At 34.1% G+C, this 22342-nt stretch overlaps 1 protein-coding gene across 2 annotated transcripts in view; it reads left to right on the forward strand.

Moving 5' to 3' along the window:
• Positions 1-22342, forward strand: part of LOC128999868 (uncharacterized) — a 148197-nt gene that overhangs the window by 98787 nt on the left and 27068 nt on the right. For both annotated transcript variants that reach the window (XM_054426599.1, XM_054426600.1), the window contains exon 3: positions 6396-7008. In XM_054426599.1, the coding sequence (XP_054282574.1) occupies positions 6649-7008 (360 nt within the window). In that variant the 5' untranslated portion in view covers positions 6396-6648. The remainder of the gene's footprint in view (positions 1-6395; positions 7009-22342) is intronic.

A 22342-nucleotide genomic window follows, 5' to 3' on the forward strand; every position in this document is an offset into this window, starting at 1 on the left:
GTGGCCCAAGCATAGTTGCCGCTCTCAAAAGCGCTCAAGACTGTGCGGACCATGCCATCAACAGCACCCATGGTAGAGCGACCAGCCCTGAAACCAAACTGATGTTGATTAAAAAGTGAGTTAGATTCAAAAAACTGACTGATTTGATCATAAATTACATGCTCAAAAATCTTTGCCAAGACAGGAACCAGACTTATGGGCCGATAACTACCCACATTATTCCTATCACCTTTCTTAAATTTAGGAATGATTTTGGAAAGTTTGAGACACTCGGGAAAGTGTCCCTCTAGAAGACAAGTGGTTATGCTATAGGTGAGAGGTACAATGATTAGGTCAGAAACCTCCTTTACTAACCAGTTAGAAAATTCATAATAGTCCCTACTTTTGCTATTTTTCATTTTACCTATTATTGACAAAATGTAGTCACAAGAGACAGGGGCAAAGCTAAAATTCTTATTACTGACAGGGAAAGCACTTAAGAGGTCATTAAAATTAACATTTGGGCGATTAATTTCAGATCTAACTTTGTCGACAGAGTCAATCAATGATTTGTTAAAAACATTTGGATCTATAGGTACATTTACTAAGGAGAGGTTAGATTGACAGTTCTTTTTAACAATTGACCAGGCTGTTTTACACTTGTTATCAGAATTTTCAATGAGTTTAGCGTTATAGACAAGTTTTGCATTATTTACAGCTTTCTTATACTCTTTCTTTAAGTTACAATAGTCAGAATTTAAAAAAGGTGAGAAATTATTTTTAAGTTTGTCATAGGCTACATCTAATTGATCCTTAAGAACACTAAGGTTGGCAGTGTACCATCTTTTATTTGGCTTTACATTACGATTCATTTTTGTATTACACTTGTTCAGAGGAAAACAGATATCTATTTCATGCAAAAGAGTACTATTAAGTAATGCAAAAGCTTTACCTGGAGGCTGGGGAAAGTGGGTTGGAATGTTTAGCTCAGCTTCCCAGTCAATATTTTGGAGTCTACATTTAAAAATATCACAATTTTGCTTTGAGAAAGACCTTTTATACACGGATGTTAGAGTATGAGAAGGCACTGACTCACTATCACACACAAAATGTAAAGATAGTCCATCATGATCCGAGAAGTGGAATTGCTTGACAGCACAGTAGACATTCTCTTGGCCGATGTTTGTGAATATGTTGTCTAGGCAGGCAGTCCCACGTGTGGGTAGGTTGTTCTGATGGTATAAGTTGAATTGCCTAAGGAGATGAAGAAGTTCCGTGACAGATCTTCGTGCTGAAGTTACATCGAACTGTGCATTAACGTCACCACCAATAACTATATGAAAGTCACGCCACTTTGAGAGGTAGTTAAGGACTTTTTCTAGGGTGTTTAGAAAAGACCATTCGTCGCTGTCAGGTGTACGGTATATCGAGATTATAAGTAGTTTATGAGCTCTGACTATAGCTGCACTAGCTTCAAAAGTTTTTTCTGCGCAGAACTTGGATAGGTCAATCCTTTCACATTGATGTTTCTGATGGGCAAAAATTAGGGTGCCCCCTCTACCTTGCGAAGTCCGTGAAAAATTGCTGACTAAGTTGTAGCCTGAAAGCCCACAGAGATCAATATTGTCACTTTTAACCCAGTGTTCGGACAAGCAGATAAAATCATAACTATGAAAGTCTTTTTCAAGGATTAGGTGTTTATCGCCGAAACCTTGTATGTTTAAAAAGAGAAACGTCAATACAGTGAATAAACTTCTAACCTTACAGGGTGTCCAGTCCATATTTACGTTGGATGAGTTGGAGGCACAGACTGGGATAAAAAATTACCATGACTAGGCCTAGTCCTAGTAGGATCTTCTACACTGGAAACAGGATTTGAATGAGAAGTAGGCCTGGTACTTTTTTTAGGAAAGTATTTTCCTATGAGTATTCCTGAGGGCCAGAAGTCAGCTTTCATCAGGGATTCAACGATTTCACAAGGCACACCAATTTTAAACGAGTTATAAGAGTCGTGTCGTGTCGGGAGCTTTACACAGTCAATCATCCTGTTTGGGAAAGAGGATTCGACATAGCCTTTCACATCACTTTCACTGGTCTCTACTTGAAATCGTGTAACATAGATCCACGATTTTTTACTAACAGCTTGAAAGATACCATTGCCATTACCATTCCCGACAACCAATTTATTGCCGGAAGTGTTCTTTGGACCTTTCACGATTTTAGGGCGAGACTGTCTAGGATTACGATGATAAACAACACGAGTAAAACCTTCTTCATCACATTCACTGCCACTCTGCCTGTGTTCTTCACTACCGGTATCTAGACCTAGGCCTAGTCCAATGTTAGAATCTAGGTTAGGACTACTAGACTGTCTGTTGCTTGACTCACCTGAGTGGTCATTTTTCTTCTTAGGATTATTGGGAGATTGTCTTACGTGAGAGGGCACAGATTTTAAGACCGAAGAAAAGGTTTTAGAGATAGGCCTACTTCCTTCACGTAATGGTTCCTGGCGATCGTCACGGGCACTACACGGTCGACCAATATGTTCTGTCACCAATTTATTGAGTTTATCGTGACTATCAAGAAGTTGGATCATAATTTCATTTAAACTTTCAACTGAGAGTATTGAAGCTGGAACATCAGAACTTGCTTTCTGCGACAGTTGAAGTTGATCCTTGCATCCTTCATCCATTGCATCCCGGCAAGCAGTACAGATCCACAGCACTATTTTACCAAGCGATACAATTTGGTCAAATTTAACTTTATCAATTTTGAGACAGTTAATATGAAACCATAGACAACATTTCCCTTCACATTGAAGAGCAGATTGATTAGATTTAACCTTCTTTTTACATATACCACAAGAGTCATCGCCTTCACCTGGCGCCATCTTGGATTTTGGTTTTGGCGTCCTTGGTTTAACCCGCCGCGCCATTTAAAGTTAGCTGAATTTAAGTTAAACTATGTTTGGGGGAAAACTGCCCTTCGAGATTATGTGTCATATTATACACGGAGTAAGCAATAAAAGTGAATATGTCATGTTATACAGATGATAAGCAATATAATTGAGTATCTTATGATACACATAGGCAAGATCATAAATTGCTTCTTGTTACACAAAGGATAAATAAAAAGCAATGTAAGTAAATGAATTATGTTGTACAAATGAGGCAATAAAACGTGTTCTAGAACATTTAAGTGTGATTAATCTCATAAGAGTGATTGGTCGAACAACTATTGTTATTTTTTTGTTTGAATTGTGTTCCGACTCTGTTCTGCAGATTTACTCTGCACATACATAATCATGATTTTATTTTATTTAACTATTTACTGATAACAATAATCTTTGAAATGGTTACTCTGTATATATTCTGTCTTTGTATTTTAGAATATCTAGGCCTACCTTAGATCAATCGCCATTTCATTGTTTTTAGGTCAAAACGCCCCATAATCGGATGTAGAATTGCGTGGTGGTAAAGACCGAAGATTATTTAAGGCAAGAAATCAATGTGGCACTTATCAAAGCTATATTGGACTCATTTTTATTCTCAACGGGTAGTTTTGTTTTATAAATTATAAATCAAACCAACAATCTTCGTATTGAGAGCGAGCTAGAAAGTCGCCTATCTAAAAATAGAATTCCAGCCATACTCCGTTCTTATCTAATTATTAAGTTGGAAGAACGGTTGCACGACTTATAATCTGAAAGATTGCACAACTTGACCTATAATAACTTTGAAATGTCTGCTTTCTGTCTAAAGCTAATTATATTTTTATCAACTCGTTCTACGATTCTATCATTGTAGAATTGACTTTTCATTTGTAAAATAAGGCAACATTAACTGTGTTAAAATGTTGTATCAAGGTTGTACCATCAAATTGCTTTAAACAGTAAAACTTGTTAGATAAATAGTTTGAAGAATTTTGGTAGCGGTAAATTTACAAATTTTAAAAGCAAATCTCTCAACCTATACCAGATGTTTTTATTCAAGGCCAGACTTAAAATAGTAGTAATGACTCCCTATTTCCCATTTAAAGAAACCTTGTGAATTGTCAGTTTTTTTTTATATTACCCTTGAAAAATGTTTTAGTAAAAAATCTAATTTTAAGATTTAAAACACCATTTAAAGCTATATTTGACTTGCCTGAAGCGAAACTAAGTTATAACCTGGCAAAGCGGATTTTCTTGAACTCATTTATATGCGAAGTAGCTAATTGCTGCATTTACGCACTTTTGCCACACTCATTTTTTGTCACACTCAAGTATTTAAACCAAACAACAAAATAAATTTTGTTCTTATTACGTGTACGCTTGAAAATAAGTTGGCAACACTTAAAGATACTATACGACTACGACCAGTTGGTGCAGTATTTCCCATTTCGTTAAACGCTTGGATTTAACATAACCTAAAACGTGTTGTTAAGTGTTCGAAAGGCTAATCATTTCTGTGCTTTATAATAACTGTAGGAAACTAGAATGTGCAACACGAGTGCAAAGTGCCACTTCGCACACTAGCTACAGAAGTATCTATTGGTACATAAACCTAGCTTGCAAGTTAAATCCACACAAGTTTTTGACATTTTAGTTTCAAATTATCCTGTTGTATAGACTAGTGCTAAGCCGCATGCATTGTTTTCTTGGTGTCTATAAATTAATTATTGTGAGAGCGAGTCAGTATCGGAGCTGAAGGCAGTAACGAGTCCCAAGGCTACCATACCCGCTACCTCTCGCCTCTGTTCTGGCCCTTTAAATATTAAATCCCTCCTTCAACAATGGCTGGCTGTTACAGCGCCTGAGAAATGTATTGCAACATTTTATTTATGAATGATGTTTCTATAATTTGGGTACTATTTGAGCATTTAAAATACTTTCAGTGCGCTTTTAATTTACTTAAGCTTTGTTTGTAGCTAGTTTTCTTACATATTTTGCTATGTTGTGTAAACTTTCTTAATTATAATTTAAAAAAATATAGTTTTTGCAGATTAGATTAAATTTAGAATCATCTATAAATATTGATTAATTTTAATTTGTGTCTTTTAGATGACTTGTCGAAATACATTTTTATTTTCTGTACAGTTTTTTTATGGGATTTTTTAGAGATTTCCTATATAGTTGCGTGTAACAGGAAACGGTTTTGATTTTTTCTAGACGCTTAATCATTAATTGTATTTTGACTCTTAAAGAGATAAATCCATAATCACTTTTTGTAAGATCTCACGTCCTATTAGATTCATTCGCATTCATAATTTAGACATTTATGCACTATATATTTCAACAAGATCAATGACTTGCTGCTGTTCCATCATTGGTATAGGCTTCCTTCAAAAATCTATGCATACAAAGACCATGAAACAGAGTAATGAAACTAAAAGAAATATCTTTACAACTTCCAAACATCCTTCATTACAGGGATCGTTTAATTTTCTATTCTTGTATGCCCGTACCGAAAAACATACACTGAATAATGTGTCCGCACACGCAAAACCTCAATAGAATAGGAATGGCCATAAAACGCAACCCTGTGGTACACCTTGTGCTGTTGAGGACGGCTCGTTACGTTTACCCTGTGCTAAGGCGGTTTACGACACTCCATAGCCGGGTGGAGAGACTGAAGGTTGAATCATGGCCTGGCGTGCTTCACAACACGCAAGGAGCCAACTGGGTCAGCAACAGTGGGAGGAATTGGAGGGTAGGTAGAACTTTTTGGAGGGAAAGTGAAAGTTAAAAGGGTTAATCCGGTCTCTAAATAAGAAGTAATTGAGTTTTTCATCACTCACAATTTCTGAAAAACTGCCTATAGCTAACTGTCTAAATAAAATTGGGAAAATCTGTTATATGAATTTTTATAATTTTTTACTTCTACAGCAATACGTTTTTATTCATAAAAATTCAATGTGTGGCTTTTAAATTTTGGGTATTCAGATATGTTTTTTACACTCAAATCGTGTTGTATGCTTCAGTTTTGCCTGATCAAGGGTAGGAAGGGAATAGATTAAAGAGCTAAAAACTCTGAGTAACTAGCAATTACTTTGTGATATTAAAAACATACACTATTACGAAACATTACTTTAATAACCTCATTAATAACATCAACTCATCGACGCCAACAATGAACTTGGATGAAAAAAAACCCTTGGGACATCTAAAGATATTTATGTGGTTCGGACAACATTGTGCACGTTCGATCATCTCTCGGGCTAAATGGCTCCGGTGTGGACAGTACTGCTTCGAATTAACATAAGTTTTCTTATCCATTTAGGATTAAATATTTTAACTATTAGGCTATTTGTTCATATAATGTATTTCTTGTAGAATAGTTACCATTCACATATCGACTTCATTTTGTCCAACATACATCCATACCTGTTAAACTACTATAATAATTATTGACTAAAAAGTTTGTATTTTGTTTCAGAACACTCCCAGTGAGATTGAGTGAAGACGCACAATTAAGACAAATAAGTAAATAAGGATAATCACTAGAAGTAAGTACAAAGCTCACACTAAATTAGGATCCAACGAAACGAATTAGAGCAATAATGGAGAACATTATTTTTGGAAACCCATACGCCAACTCAAGATGCTAGAACAGTACAGCTACGATAAAACTTCCAGAATGTTCGAACTAAAATGACACAGTTTGTAATTGGAGAATGAATCTGTAAGAGATGTACGCAGCCGCCGGAGGTGCTTCTATAGCTTCGCGCCAAGCGCGGAGGAAGATCCAGAAACATCATACGGCTCCGGATGTGGTCCATCAGCAGTTTCAGAAGAGGTTCAACCAGCTGCAGGCTCAGCACGCCCCTGCGTCAGCTGATCATTATAATCAACGGCAGCAGGAACAGTTGTTGGGGCGCCTTCCAGACAATTGCCGCCACTTTGAGCTCAAAGAACCCTTCCCTCTGCACAAGGGACATCCTGATCAACACCTCTTGCGAACTGCTCCTGTAGGACTTCACTCTAGGCTCCCTAGCTACATTGACCTGAACGGCCGAATCACCGGGTTCGGTAGTAGTGATATTTCGGAGGTTTGTTTCCATTTTGCAAGTCTGTAGTCGTTTTCATCTTTGTGTTTTGGAGCTCTTGGTGTTAGAGTTTTGTTAGTAGTGTGAGGCTGAATTGATCTTGATGTTTTGATATTCATTTTTTTAAATCAAGGTGAACTAGGAGGATCTTCTACGTTAGAGTGATACTTGGTCAAGAATGGAAAAGATGAGGACAATTTAGAAGATAGATTTGGTCCTAGAGTTGGAATAGAGCTTACGATCTGGCATCATAGGTTGTGAACATATGCTTTTCCTGTGTCTTCGATCATCGTGGAACTTGGTAGTTTCAGTCGTAGCGCGTATCTATCGTGGTCTTCGAAGACAATTATAGTCACGACATAAATTAAGGATTTTAAGAAAAAGCTTTGTTTATTTCTTCACACTATTTTAAAGTCATGTTGGCAACCTAAAGGAGCTACATATTTACCATACGTAATCTACTTATTTGTTTGATAAGTATTAGTAGTATGGAACAACTACAAACATAAACATATTCTATGAAAATATTTCTAAATTAACTTCGTAGTTCAAGATTAAAAACACTTCAAAGTAAGGTATTTCACTATGACGCCATGTCATAAATCTCAAAGACATCCGCAAACGTAACACCTGCTGATATATGGTTGTAAATGTCAAAACATAACGTAACATCTGGTACGTACGACCGCTTCCCGCCGTTTTACACCTGTTCCCGCCATTTTACCGCCGCCATTACTGTTTACTGTCCCACACTGTGATGGAGCTTCTATATCGAGTATCATTCGTCAATACGATATCTCTTGTGACGTTTTCAGCCTTAGACATTGTTTTCAACAATATAATGTATAAAAAGATAGGGAAATTATGTTGATTTATAAAGGGTTTTGTGGATTCCTCGAATGAAATATAAAGCTATAATGGTTGATTTACGTCAACGAACAATAAATACTTTTAGTTAGGTACGTTAAAACGAAGGGAATATTTTATGGCTATATCGGTAATATTGTACTTTATTATGAATTACGTATCATTAACACTAATTGATTCTTACGATTTTATAAACACTTTAAAAATAACGATGAATAACCGATACTCGTGAACACAACTATAATTGTGCCCCCGTTCGAATACAGCCCACAACTATCACTAAAGAAATCATATCTATGTAGTTCTGTATTAGTTCGTTTCCTGCTTTCTTTTAAATTTTCGCACAAAACCTTCGCTCTATCTTCACAGTTAGAACGAATCTTCATCCATTATATCAGTTCATCGATTTTCAGCATTCAAAAAAATATATATCGTCATTCAATCTACCATAGAATGTTAGGATTCAATGTTGTATGAATCATACATTATTCCAAACTTCCCTCGTTAACTAACGAGTTTAACTCGTGTATTCGAGGTTTCCGCTGGGCTAGTTAAAGTAGTTTTACCAAACAGATTTTTATACATCCACAATCTGTATAAACTACACAAACAGTAAAGGTTTGTGCAGATAATATCATAACATTTATGGAAAACACGCGTTTGATTTGCGTGATTAAAAAAAATAAAATAAGGATTTAAAAAAATATATTCGCAACACTAATAGACATTGATAATACTCGAAAGGCTATCAAAACTCATTAGGAAAAATACTCACAAGAAACCATCGAAAGTATCCAGATTTTTAACCTTAATTGAATATTTACGATCCTACGAAATCCTAACTAACCGAACTAAAAAATGTAGTAAATGTGCAGAACTCTAGGAAAATATATTTCGTCCACAAATTTATGTCTACTACGCAAAACGAAAGTGTTTCCCACATAGGACAATATTGAGTTTGCAGACCTAAAAGAGCTCTTTTCAAACTTACAGAAACAGCGAAGTGTTAGAAAATTGCGGGTCTGGACGTTTGAAAGGGAAGTAACAATGTTTTACTTTGTAAAGGGACCAAATTTCCCTCAAAGCCAGTTGTTTTCACATTTACAACACCAATAGAAATTTACTTAGTGTTATATTTTTATTTCTTATAGCAGTTAATGGTAACATTTGACTAAAACTTACTAAAAATTATAATTATAAAAAAATAATGTCATATTTTAAAAGCTAAGTCACCCATAATAAATATTGTTTAGAATTCTTATATTTTTCTGGTATCTTTCGTTACGTGAACCAGTGAAATTTTTTCACTAAAGGATCTGTAATATTTTAAGGTAAAGCTGTCCAAACCTCTAAAATTTATAGATAAGGAGGGAATCGAACCCTAGACTCTCGCTCCGAAACCCGATATGCCAAATATAAGGCTACACACACCATACACCCAATATCGTTTTAATAATTGAACTCATTGAATTAGATTCAATTCCACCAAGATAAAAAGTATATGAACATGAACATTCACTTTTTAAACAACGTTGGTATCTAAAATATTATGTCGATTCGTTTTAAATATTTTCACACGCACTCATATTAGCAAAATCTGTAAATGTTAACAACCCTCGATTTATCACTGAAACAAATTTAATTCCTCTGCAAACAGAACATATCTTAGAGTTAGCTTAAATTCAATTACTATTCTAGTGCACATAGATTGCCGACATTTGCCCATTACTTTTGCCAATTTAGTCATCTAAACGCTCCAAGAAAGTTGGGAACTAATCGTTTTTGGGCCAACAAAGTGGGAACCCCTTAAAAGCGTTCTATATTCAAAAGTAAATTCAAGATTTAACATTCTAAGCAGATTTTATTACTCCACGTTTGTTTTCAGACAGTACTGATTATTTGTATGGTTAACAATAGTAGAATATTTTAAAATTCAATTAACAGTTACAAATAACATCTCTGTTATTTCTAATAATGTGCGTACATTTTTTACGATTACCGTAACTGAATATACACACTAGCTGCGGTACCCATTCTTCGAAATGGGGAAAACTAAAAAATGATAGGGCTGCACTATGTTGTCAAACCTTTTAACTTGTTAATGCTATTGAACATCATGGAATCCAACTTATTTGTTTGGTTAATACAGCCCTATAGATTCTTTGATTCTTTAAATATGGCAAACTTTAGAGCCACAAAAGCGGAGCCCAAAATTATTTTAGAGATAAGAATATACATATATCATATGTTAATGGGGAATATTAGCTACTATCATGCCAAATTTCAGGCCAGTTTGACCAGTAGTCAGTCATGATTGGGCCCCCAAAAAATCCAAAAAAAGTTCAATAATTAGTTGTCTAATCATAGTTTTGATATTTTGACTGAAGACTTTTTCTCAATACTTTTACTCAATAATCTTCTATTCTAAAGGAATTGTGGAGACGTTTGATTCATTTTTAGGCATTGGTTAATCTAATCTAAAATAGACTAACCTTAACTAAACTAAACAAACACAAAATATTTCCTTTTTTTAGTTTTATAGTTGTTTTATATAAATATTTTTCCTGTACTCTTTGCCTGACACCCCTGTGAACATTCTATAGAAGTCCTAGGAATCATAAAAAATCCCTAGTCAAAGTGTACAAAATTATATTTTTATTACCCCATTACATATTTTTCCAAAATCGTCAAACGTTTAAGGATACCTAGTCACACCAATCATGTCATTAGCATTTATATAATTATCTTAAAAAACGAACCACAATGCATTGTTCACACATGAACCATAAAGGAATTGAGGCCAACTAAATCCCCAATGGCTTTACCATAAGTGGTGTTAATTATATTTAGATAAAACTAACTAATCAGACTGCTGCTTCCTTAATATTTTATTAGACTGACACTTTTAATCTCTTGAGATGCAAGACATATACAACAGTACGAACAGGGTCAATGTAACTACTTAATCTATAATGTAAACACATTTTTAATTGCGGCTTTATGTTTTGATACGCTCACCACATTAGACGAACAAAATATCATTGTTCGTTCATTAAAATATATATAAACTCAAAATTAACGTAAACTTGCCTCTGTAACTTAAAATGGTGTGCACAAATCTAATGTATTTACAAGTCACTTAAATACTTGAAAATTATAATAAACTAGCAGAGTACCCGTCCTTCGTACGGGGTTGGCATATAAGTATAAAATACTTATTGCAGTTATACTCAAGCTTTGCGTTTGCAATCGGGGAGGACACATTTTAAGAAAATTGTTTACTAATTACCATAATAAAATTTATGGTATACTATAGTATTACACATCTACCATAGCTATAATGTTCTACCACTTCACCTAAAAACAGAGACCGATAAATTATTAACAATTTGCAAAATATAAAAAAATATTCACGAAATTAAAAACATAACCATAAGTGTAAAAAGTCATACTTTAACAGTTCTCATTGCATAACACAGTTTTTTGTTGCTGTTAGTCCATATAGTCAATGGTTCAAATTATCTGTTTTTATAAAAGCAAAAAGAATTATAGTGCTGCACCCTGTTGGCAAATCCTATAACTTTTAATGCTTTTGTATATCATAGAACCAACTTTTTTAGTTAAAACAGCTGACTAAATTCTTTAATCCCTTTTAATGATAAATACTCATAAGGTTAACACGGGGAACTACCGAACCACTGGGGCGGAGCCCAAAAGGATTTTTGAGATAATAATATGCCTATATGTTAATCGGGAATGTGATCTATCATCATGCCAAATTTCAGCCCAATCCGTTTAGTAGTTTATGCGTGATTGAACTTCAAACAAACAAACAAACAAACAAACAAACAAACAAACACACAAACTTTCACATTTATAATATTAGTAAGATAAACGATTTATACATAAGAAATCCCGTATGAATTAGTTTGATTGTGTACAACAAATCATTGTACTATTGCCTAGAAAGGAGTTGACATTTTGTACATTCTCATAGCTCATTACAGCCCCAGAGGCAAGGGGCTCAAGCACTCTTCAATTGTGAAAACAACCGAGTTTTTACGTTCCTACAAAATATTTGATTCTAAAATAATTTGTGGAGCACTCTAATGCTAATTAGTGTTTATAGAAGATTTTTCTCAAACCACGAGTAAGACTTTTACATTAAAAATGTTACATTTTGTTATTGAATACGTGTTTGAAAACGAAACCCTTTCGTTTTTCGTTTACCATTGCTGTATCGAATGCTTAATAGTTTTTTCATGGCGTTTTACTGCAGCAAAAATAGCCATGAAACTTGAGCTCGGGTCCAAAAGAGTCGCTTTACGCCATAATGATAAAATATAATACTTTATCATTTTTAATTAATTTATGAACATTTCTAAACGACAAAAACAATGTTTTCTAAAATAAGTTATTTTGTATTTTCCTTTAATTTTTCATTTATGTACAGTCATCGAGTATCTTTAAGACAATAAAACCCACGTGACCGACGAGTTTATTTTGTATTAAAAGTTGGAAAGATAAACCAATGTTTTGATGTTGGCAGTGTAGTGAATTTGTACACGAACAAATTTAGCTGTGTAATACATAAACAGTATAAATAATATTTTGCGTGAGAACTTTAAAAGCAGACAAAGAAAGAGACCTACTTCTGCGAAAGCAACAGTAAATTAGCCTCAGTATCTCACAACGCAACTTTCTGACTCATGAATTATTTATGTAACTTCACACGCTGTGATGATAGGCAAGGGTAATTTACCAGAGGGATATGGGAATTCGAGGGATGGAGGGTAATTTATAAGCAAAACAGGGAATTTAGAGGGAGCTATCGCGTGATTCGCAGTCGTTCCGCGTAATAATACGTTAGAATAACGTGAGATATCATCTTTGGATTACAACCTACCTTGACATTAGTGAGTTAGGGAATTTGTACATTAAGACTGTGATTGGTTTGGTTCGTTGTAAATCATGAAAATGTGTATTTTAAGAAAGATAAGTGGATTATGTGCAATGATTACCTTAAGATTGTGGAGTACGAATGTAATTTCTCAATTATTGTTTATAAGCATCTTTGTAATAGAGGGAAAACGTGTTTAACATATTTATATAAATAATTTGAAGATTAGTAGTTATAGTTATTAGTATTTCCAAAATATAGACGACTACAGAAAAATTCTTTTACCCTTCGTATCAGAAAAACGATGATTAATTTCTTTGTGCGTATAGTTTTGTCTGGTAATGGATTTGTTGTGTGTTTGGATGTAATATACCTCATGTGGTCAATGTGTGGAAAACACTGTAGGTGGGTTAGGTTAGATAGGGTAGTTAGGTAAATTTTATTAGGCCTAATTCCTAATTCCCTATCCCTCGAAACGCAGTGTAATTAGTGTAGGGAAAGTACATAAACTAAAATTTAAAACTCAGAATAGTTCTCATTTTGCCCACATTAAGATCAAACCACCTGTACACTAGGTCGAGTTACTTAGGTCGCTCCACGACACGTAGCCAACATAACACGGACACGCAAAACACACATTGTCGTTTTGTCTCAACTTAACCTAGTTTCAGTTATCTTCAAGACTAAAGTGCCCACCAATTACAATGGACGAAATGAAAGTTTACTGCTAACTTTTGTGCTAAAGGCCCGGGGTTTGAATCCCGCTGATTACAAATATTTCTTAGCTATATGATGTTTTCCTGGTTTTGTGGTTCGGAACCGAACCTAATATATATTGATCAACTTAGATAAATATAAAAAAAACACCTCTCTCACAAAAGGAAAACTTTTAGATATTTTAAAAAAATCGGATGTTTGTAGCCACAAGAAGTTCCTTTTGGAATACATTACTTATAAACGGTATCAGCAATCTGCCACATACTTTCTCCCATTAGCTTTTCAACAACCCATATCTTTGGCAAGCAGTGAGGGTGGGAGAAAATTACGATATTTTATGGGTAAAGTTAAAAAGGTTAAAAGTTACTGTTGAGTCGTAATTTTTACAGCATTGGGGGTTCTACCAATTTGTTTAAGGGTTAAAGGACCACATTATACAATACTTAAATCAAAAACGTTCGAGACCTATTTTTAAGCCCGATTTTCATTTCATAGGGTTTTTACATTGAACATTTAGTTAATAGTTTTTATGATAAAATCTTTATTAAAAATAATTATAAAAATAAAAAATAAAATTATAGAGATATAATACTACCTACGTAGATACTAGTACGCACATACAAAAAAATTATCAAAGTCTGGCTGCATGTGTAGCCTGAACACAAACATCACTTCGAAAACCACTTTTTGGGTTCAGGGGGGCCCAAAACTTAATCTCGGGAAATGTGATGAAAACAATACTTTATCCTCGTATACTCTGTATAGGGAGAGAAAGTAGAAATGTTTCCGTGTTGGAACTTTGAAACCAAGAAATAAGTTGGTTGTAGTTTCTATCAATTTATTACAAGAATATCACAGTCTCAGTGGTGTATAAACTTACATTAACATAGCAAATATTTCTCCCATATGAGGCACGGACAAAGTATAATGTAATTATTAAAAATAACTCCATTAAATACTGTCTCGAACAACAACAACTTTAAAGATTCAGTCAATTCAATAACTTTACTGGAACAAATAAAAGTCGACAAGCTGTGCGAATTCCCTCTTAAAAACAGCGTGAAACATTAAAGCTTTATTGCTATTATTATTCGCTGAAAACACAAGCGATGGAAAACAATCAGAGATTTTCTTCGCTTATTTACGTCAAGTGTTATAAAGAAGTGTTGACAACAGTTTAGTACAACAATGGTGGTAAGTCGGGCGGAATATTCTTACAGAGGAAGTAAACAAGCCGCTGTTCCACCCTATCACCACCCTCCCCGCCGCTGTTCCATCCTTATCGCTTCCTCCCCAACCACCTTTATTGATGAGCGGGAAGAATACCAGAAACCAGAGTATGTTATTTGTTGGAAATGTTTAGAGTAAAATATGTCTGGACTGTAAACAAGGGCTGTGAATGATGAATTGTTAAGTGTTTTCAAGATGTCGGCGATGCTTTCTGTTAACACAAAGCTATGTTTCTGTTAACATAACTCCATTTTTTGGAGTTATTACAAATGAACGTGAGCATAAAGACTAAAGAATATTTCAAACTAACGAAGGGGGTGGAATACAGTAAGGAAAGCAATGTGCAATGTGAGACAATAGAAGAATCACAAACTGGCTGTCCAGTGATTCAGAATCACCATGATTCGACTCAACATAACTACCGACACTTGCCATTAATACCCAATACTACGGGCCCCAAAGTACTACTCAGGTTAACTACCCTTAGAATAGGAACGTAGGTGAAGGTAAATTTTCCTATAGCACTCCTACTGGATAATCAGCAGATATGATGGTTAATCTTGACATATTCAATGACAGTGACCTACTGAGTGATCGATTCATAACACAAAAGAAGAATGACCTGATGAAGAATCAGCAGATATGATGGTTAATCTTACATATTCAATGACAGTGACCTACTGAGTGATCGATTCATAACACATCAGCAGATATGATGGTTAATCTTAACATATTCAATGACAGTGACCTACTGAGTGATCGATTCATAACATAAAAGAAGAATGGCCTGATGAAGAATCAGCAGATATGATTGTTAATCTTGACATATTCAATGACAGTGACCTACTGAGTGATCGATTCATAACACAAAAGAAGAATGACCTGATGAAGAATCAGCAGATATGATGGTTAATCTTGACATATTCAATGACAGCAACCTACTGAGTGATCGATTCATAACACAAAAGAAGAATGACCTGATGAAGAATCAGCAGATATGATGGTTAATCTTGACATATTCAATGACAGTGAGCTACTGAGTGATCGATTCATAACACAAAAGAAGAATGACATGATGAAGAATCAGCAGATATGATGGTTAATCTTGACATATTCAATGACAGTGACCTACTGAGTGATCGATTCATAACACAAAAGAAGAATGACCTGATGAAGAATCAGCAGATATGATGGCTAATCTTGACATATTCAATGACAATGACCTACTGAGTGATCGATTCATAACACAAAAGAAGAATGACCTGATGAAGAATCAGCAGAAATTATGGTTAATCTTGACATATTCAATGACAGTGAGCTACTGAGTGATCGATTCATAACACAAGAGAAGAATGACCTGATGAAGAATCAGCAGATATGATGGCTAATCTTGACATATTCAATGACAATGACCTACTGAGTGATCGATTCATAACACAAAAGAAGAATGACCTGATGAAGAATCAGCAGAAATTATGGTTAATCTTGACATATTCAATGACAGTGAGCTACTGAGTGATCGATTCATAACACAAGAGAAGAATGACCTGATGAAGAATCAGCAGATATGATGGCTAATCTTGACATATTCAATGACAGTGACCTACTGAGTGGTCAATTCATAACACAAAAGAAGAATGACCTGATGAAGAATCAGCAGATATGATGGCTAATCTTGACATATTCAATGACAGTGACCTACTGAGTGGTCAATTCATAACACAAAAGAAGAATGACCTGATGAAGAATCAGCAGATATGATGGCTAATCTTGACATATTCAATGACAGTGACCTACTGAGTGATCGATTCATAACACAAAAGAAGAATGACCTGATGAAGAATCAGCAGAAATTATGGTTAATCTTGACATATTCAATGACAGTGAGCTACTGAGTGATCGATTCATAACACAAAAGAAGAATGACCTGACTAAGAATCAGCATATATATTATGATGGTAAATATTGACATTTTCAATGACAGCGACCTGCACAAGGTAAATTTTAAGATTGGGAATAAATATTAATGAAACATCGGGGTAATTTTTTATACTTAAAGAAATATATTTTATTTAAAGCTTTTAACTGGGTTTGACGGTAAATGTTTGTTGGCCACTCCTATATTGACACGAACCCAAGTGCCTCAGGTCCAGGTTTACTGCTTAGTTACATATATTGATTAGTGCACTACTGTGAGAGTAGAATATAGTTGGCGAGTGCTACTGCACAGTTTGATTTAGTTGGTTTTTTTTCTTTGGTATAAATAAGTGTGCGGCTGTGTATAGAAATAGGGTTTTTCTGAGTGTTTTTCCAATTTAATGACAGAAGAGTATGGCTTTTGGTTTCAGTTACTTAGTTATTTTTAAATATTTACCGTAGTGATCCTTTTACCAAATATATGTCATTAAATGATACATTGATCGAGATTGAAATAAATGCTTAAGAATTTCACTAAATAAGAAGGTTGATTGTAAAAAGTCAAAGTCATATTTAAATAAAACCCATACGATTGTCCATAAGCTGTTTATTTTCACAGGTGATCATGCAACATAGAGATAAACAATAATAAACTATATGAAAAGTAGTTTTACAATATGCAGTTCAACCCAAGGAAAGTAGTTGTGTCCTAAAATTTTGATCCATGATGTACTTTTGTTGAAGTTTAGTTGGTTCTTAGTTTAAATATGTTGACAATAAATATACAGCGTACCAGGTACAACCGTATACGTTTGAAATATATTTTACCAAGATGTGGGGATCAATTAAAAAGTGTAAAAGTGGCAGAATTTTCAGTCCTACCATTAGAAAGTCAAATTTAACTACATAACCCAAATATTCACTACGCCCAATACAGTATATAGAGGGTAGGTGTGTTAAATCACACTCTTTTCAATGTGTATCATACGGTAAAAAATATATTTAATACTAACAAAACAAACAATAATATAAAAATGTTTTAGATCGATTAATAAATAATATTTTACACCTGAATGTATACATTTTAGTAAAATGCCACTCCCAATCATGCAAGAGGGTCTAACCAATACCTCTCATACGATTTTATTGCTTAAAACCCAAACCACAAATAGCTAGTGGGTCTGTTAGTTAAATCAATTCAAACATCTCTTTGACCATCTTGCTACAGTGTGAAACTGATCGAACACCATCACTTTCAACAAATTAAACAAGTAAAACTCGTTTTAGTTTTCCATAACATACGTTTCGATATTCCCTAATTCCACCACCGTAGCAAGAAACACATTCACAAACCATCCATTGCAACAACAAACACGACAAACCCAAACAATCTTTCAACATAATTTGTCAAAGCGCTTTTCATCCAAAGCACAATTAAACACCGGAAATAAACACACATCCTGACAGTGGCGGTTCCTTTAGCTTTGTGCAACTTTTCACATACCACTGAACAATGAGCACATTGCATGGTGCTACCCAAAACACACTCCGTTCCACGCAGCTGATTTCTATTGAGAGCTTGCATTTATTTATTTTTTATTTAATTGGTTGTATTAATAATAAATTGATTTATGCATTTTAAAAGTCAATTTACTTAGTTAAATAAATTCATGAATTACAGAAAATAAAATAATCTAATAATGTACAATGTGAAAATTATTTTAGTTTTGTGGGTCGGTAGCGTGACGGAATGAGAAACCAAGGTGGATATGTCGTGTGTTCCCATTTCGGTGCCACCACTTATATTTAAGTACACCTAACCTATTGTCTAATTTAAACTGTTTGAGAATAACTACACCTCCTTGTTTTACAAATCAAATACAATACAGCAAACTATCAACGGGTTTACATTTTTTGTTTCAATAAACAAAGCCCCTAAATAGAACCAGCTGTGTAACAACGACTCTTACACTTATTTTCAGGAACAGGTCAACCCTTCGGACCAAGGACTCCACATTCGGCCTATACATTCTATATCTATGCATATCACATAGTACATATATATTTATATAATATATTTTTAAGATGAATGTATACACGCAACGAATGGACTGAAACGCTTCTACTATACAATGTCAATTATCGTAATCATAACGCTTACCAGTGGTCCACCGCAACTTAACGCCAACTAGATGTTTTAGTTATTTTTGTAAACGAATCAGTGTGGTGTCTATATCTTCCAAAACGCTTACTTTCCTACTTTTGACGACGCTTTGTGCTTCTAAGTGCTTTTATCCGGCCCGGAGGACCAAAAACTCCCATCCGGCCCGGAGGACCAAAAACTCTCTGGCCTGGAAGGACCAACATAACCCTACTACTCTCTACCTCGCTCGCCTTCCTGAGAGGGCAGTGTTCACCATGGCGGTTGTGATCAGATGATGACTTCTTCTAGCATGCAAGCGGCTCTTTATATTCGCGAAAAGCAGAAGCAAAGGCTACAGAAGAAGTTTAGGAGAGGCAGGTTCGAGCTTCCGAGCCACGTGGCCACTAAGGAGATAGCTCCGTTCCCCCCGTACCCCCCTCACACATGGGTAAGCATGCATGTGGTTCTCTCCAATCTCTCCCCTCACTATTCTGTATCTTTCTCTCTCGTTCGTCATCTCTTCTTACTCTTCCTCTGGTCATCGCATGTTGGTTGTTGTATTGCCTGAGTGTTGTTCTGAGCGATCTTGTCAGTGTTGTTTGTAATGCCCCGTGGGACAGTGGTTGTATTTGTAGCTTGAATACAGTATTGCAGTTAGGTTGTTCATATTCTGATCAAGTAAGAGGTCATACAAACGTATCGAGGGAGAACACAGACTGTTTAACGTCTCCAATGAGATTGTTTGTTCTTAGAAGACTGGTTGAATATGAGTTCCTAGCGTTGTTGAGGAAACTAAGAAAATCGCAGAAACATTACTTGTATTATGGATCGTACAACAGTGTATCAACTATTGGTTGATAGTATGAAAATAACATAACTCTTCATCGAGAAAATCCTGCAGCAAAGTACAACTTAACTAGACAACCAAAGAAAATGATTTACAAATCATTCTAGGGAAAACTAAATTTGATATAATAGTAAAACTAACTTCCAGCTCTAAAATTGAATTTTAACTTATTTTTACGTTGAAACTCCTATTTCTGGAGTCCTTATATGGCCTAACTAAGACTAATGATACATATATTTTACTTTACCTATTTGACTACGGTACCCAATTATTTCAAACCTAGAAGAGGCTAAAACGGAGAGCGAATAATATCTCTTGGGATAGCAGACCCAATCTTGGAAAATCTTTATCTTGTTTTCTCTGCATTCGGGAACCGAGGGAATCTAGCCAAATGTAATCATTTCTTGAATAAATCATACTAACATTTTACTCGACAAAAAGGTTGTGACTAACCTAAATTGTTATTACAAATCACATTGTTAACCTATTAAATATGCAACTGTATCAAAGCTGAAATTAATAGAACAGTTATGATTGTTAACTCCCCCTCTTATTGCGAGAATATTCTAAAAGATTCTCGATGTAAATCAATATCAATGATTATTATTCTCGTGATAGAGATCCCCACATTTAAGATGTTCATATTTATGATTAAAATTGAACTTTCTGTACGATCAAAACAGGGAATTCTTCAAATAAATATTCGACATTATTTTCTAGATTGTTAAAATGCCCACAACCATATCTTCGTTTTAACAAATATACTGTTTTATGTTTAACAAACAAAAACGGAATAAAATTGTTTAATTCAACTCGATTGAACAAACGTAGCAGGTATTAAAGACATTTTTAGATATTGACAAATCTCACTACAACAATTATACGATTCATTGCGTATCTTTTACTTATCGTAATAATTGATACTAGTGATTATTTTTATGCTTTCTTAATATTTCATAAACATTATTTGAGAAAAATAGTTTCTAAAACTTCCCCAGCCGCAATTTAAAAGGCCATTGACTCTTTCAGACTGATACGTCAGCAATTATTGGAAAAAGGATTATCCCAGTAGCTTAACCATACCATTGGGCTTCAACCGTTCCACACTAACTGTGATTTTTAGAAACAGTTTTGTAACTGTGATTATTTTGTTACTCGTCAATGCAATTGTTAAGCAAATAAATTATTATTCGTTTCGTACCAATAAGTAAGTGAACATAATATAAGAATTTGCATTGAGACCATGACAAAGTTTATTAATATTACAAGTCATCATTGTTTGTTCTACATCTCGACAACAAAATTAAGTTTGGATGACTACTTTTGCATTAGAAACCGGTGGTCTTTTGTAAATAAATAATTACTTCATCATTAGGGTATTGACATTTAGAAAATATGTGCCAAATTAACCAAAAAAATAAGTTTAAATTCAACTCTATAACAACTGGCTGTTACCCACGGGCTTTACCCCATTTGACTTCTTAAGTATTAATAAAACTATTGATTGGTTAAGTTAAGCTGAAATAATCAAAACTGAATACAGTAATACAAACAAATAATCACACCTGATTTTAATAAGGAAATATTAAATTGAAAGAATAACATACAAAATAAGTACAGCAAAGGTATTTTTAACATTAGGTATATGGAAAGTTCCATTTAGAAAGGAATTACAACCTTAAAGGGCAATTTATGAAATAATGGATAGTTTTGCGCAAGGTTTCTTGTCATTAGGCTTACTAACATTTTAAGCATATGGTTTATGGGGGTGTGATTGGTAGCTTTCTCAAAAGTTCATGGGTACTTTGGGATTTATATATGGATCTTTAATGGAAAATAAACTAATTAGAAAATTCTTCAAATAATCTTGGACTTATTGTTACTGTGAAACAAAAAAACATAAAAAAAAGACTTTACAAGACACAGTTTAATAAATTTAAGAGTTTGCTTACCTTTCTGATAAAAATTAAAACTACAGTAAATAAATTCTAAATTGCTAATATTCATTAGTTTATCTCAAACATTCGTATTAAATAAGAGACACTTAATAAATATCACAGAATAAACATCATATTTACCGTCTTGTTGAAACCGAACAAGTGTAAATACGTGTTTCAAGTGGAATTGGGCGTATTATTTAATTAATTTTCGTACCTCAAATTGTATAGTTTGTGTAAAATCTCTACAACTCCAAATAAACTGCTACATTGTATAGTTTGGGCTATAATATAAATGGTTGTGTTATTATTTTGATCTGTGTAAAGCGAAGAAGAAGTAACCCACCAATCATATAAAACACTTTATAAACCATTGACTATTTACAGACAATAAGTCCTTTTTGTTTGATGTAAGAATAACAAAGTGAAATCCACACTGTACGACTTTTATTATCATAACAAAGCTGTTTGATACTGGTGGTTTTAACTGTAGACGAACGATAAATTATACATAGTTCAATTACACAATCATTCTTTTTATTTAATATTTTGTTTACAAAGAAAGAAATAACAATGTTAAATAAAACTCCACATTTCAACAATTTACAACAATTTGATTTAATTTTCATTAACCTACATTTTTGCAATCTGAAATTATGTTTTTGAGATTTATACGAATTATCATTGCCATGAATTAAATTATTGGTTTTGAAAAATATTTTTATCCAAGCTCGTTTTTTTATTATTTTATTTACAAAATATTTAGTTAACTTCTAAAA

The sequence above is a fragment of the Macrosteles quadrilineatus genome, unplaced genomic scaffold, assembly GCF_028750875.1.
Source record: "Macrosteles quadrilineatus isolate MER2022 unplaced genomic scaffold, UCM_ALF_1.0 Scaffold_8__2_contigs__length_117827958, whole genome shotgun sequence".
In the NCBI taxonomy this organism is placed as follows: Eukaryota; Metazoa; Arthropoda; class Insecta; order Hemiptera; family Cicadellidae; genus Macrosteles; species Macrosteles quadrilineatus.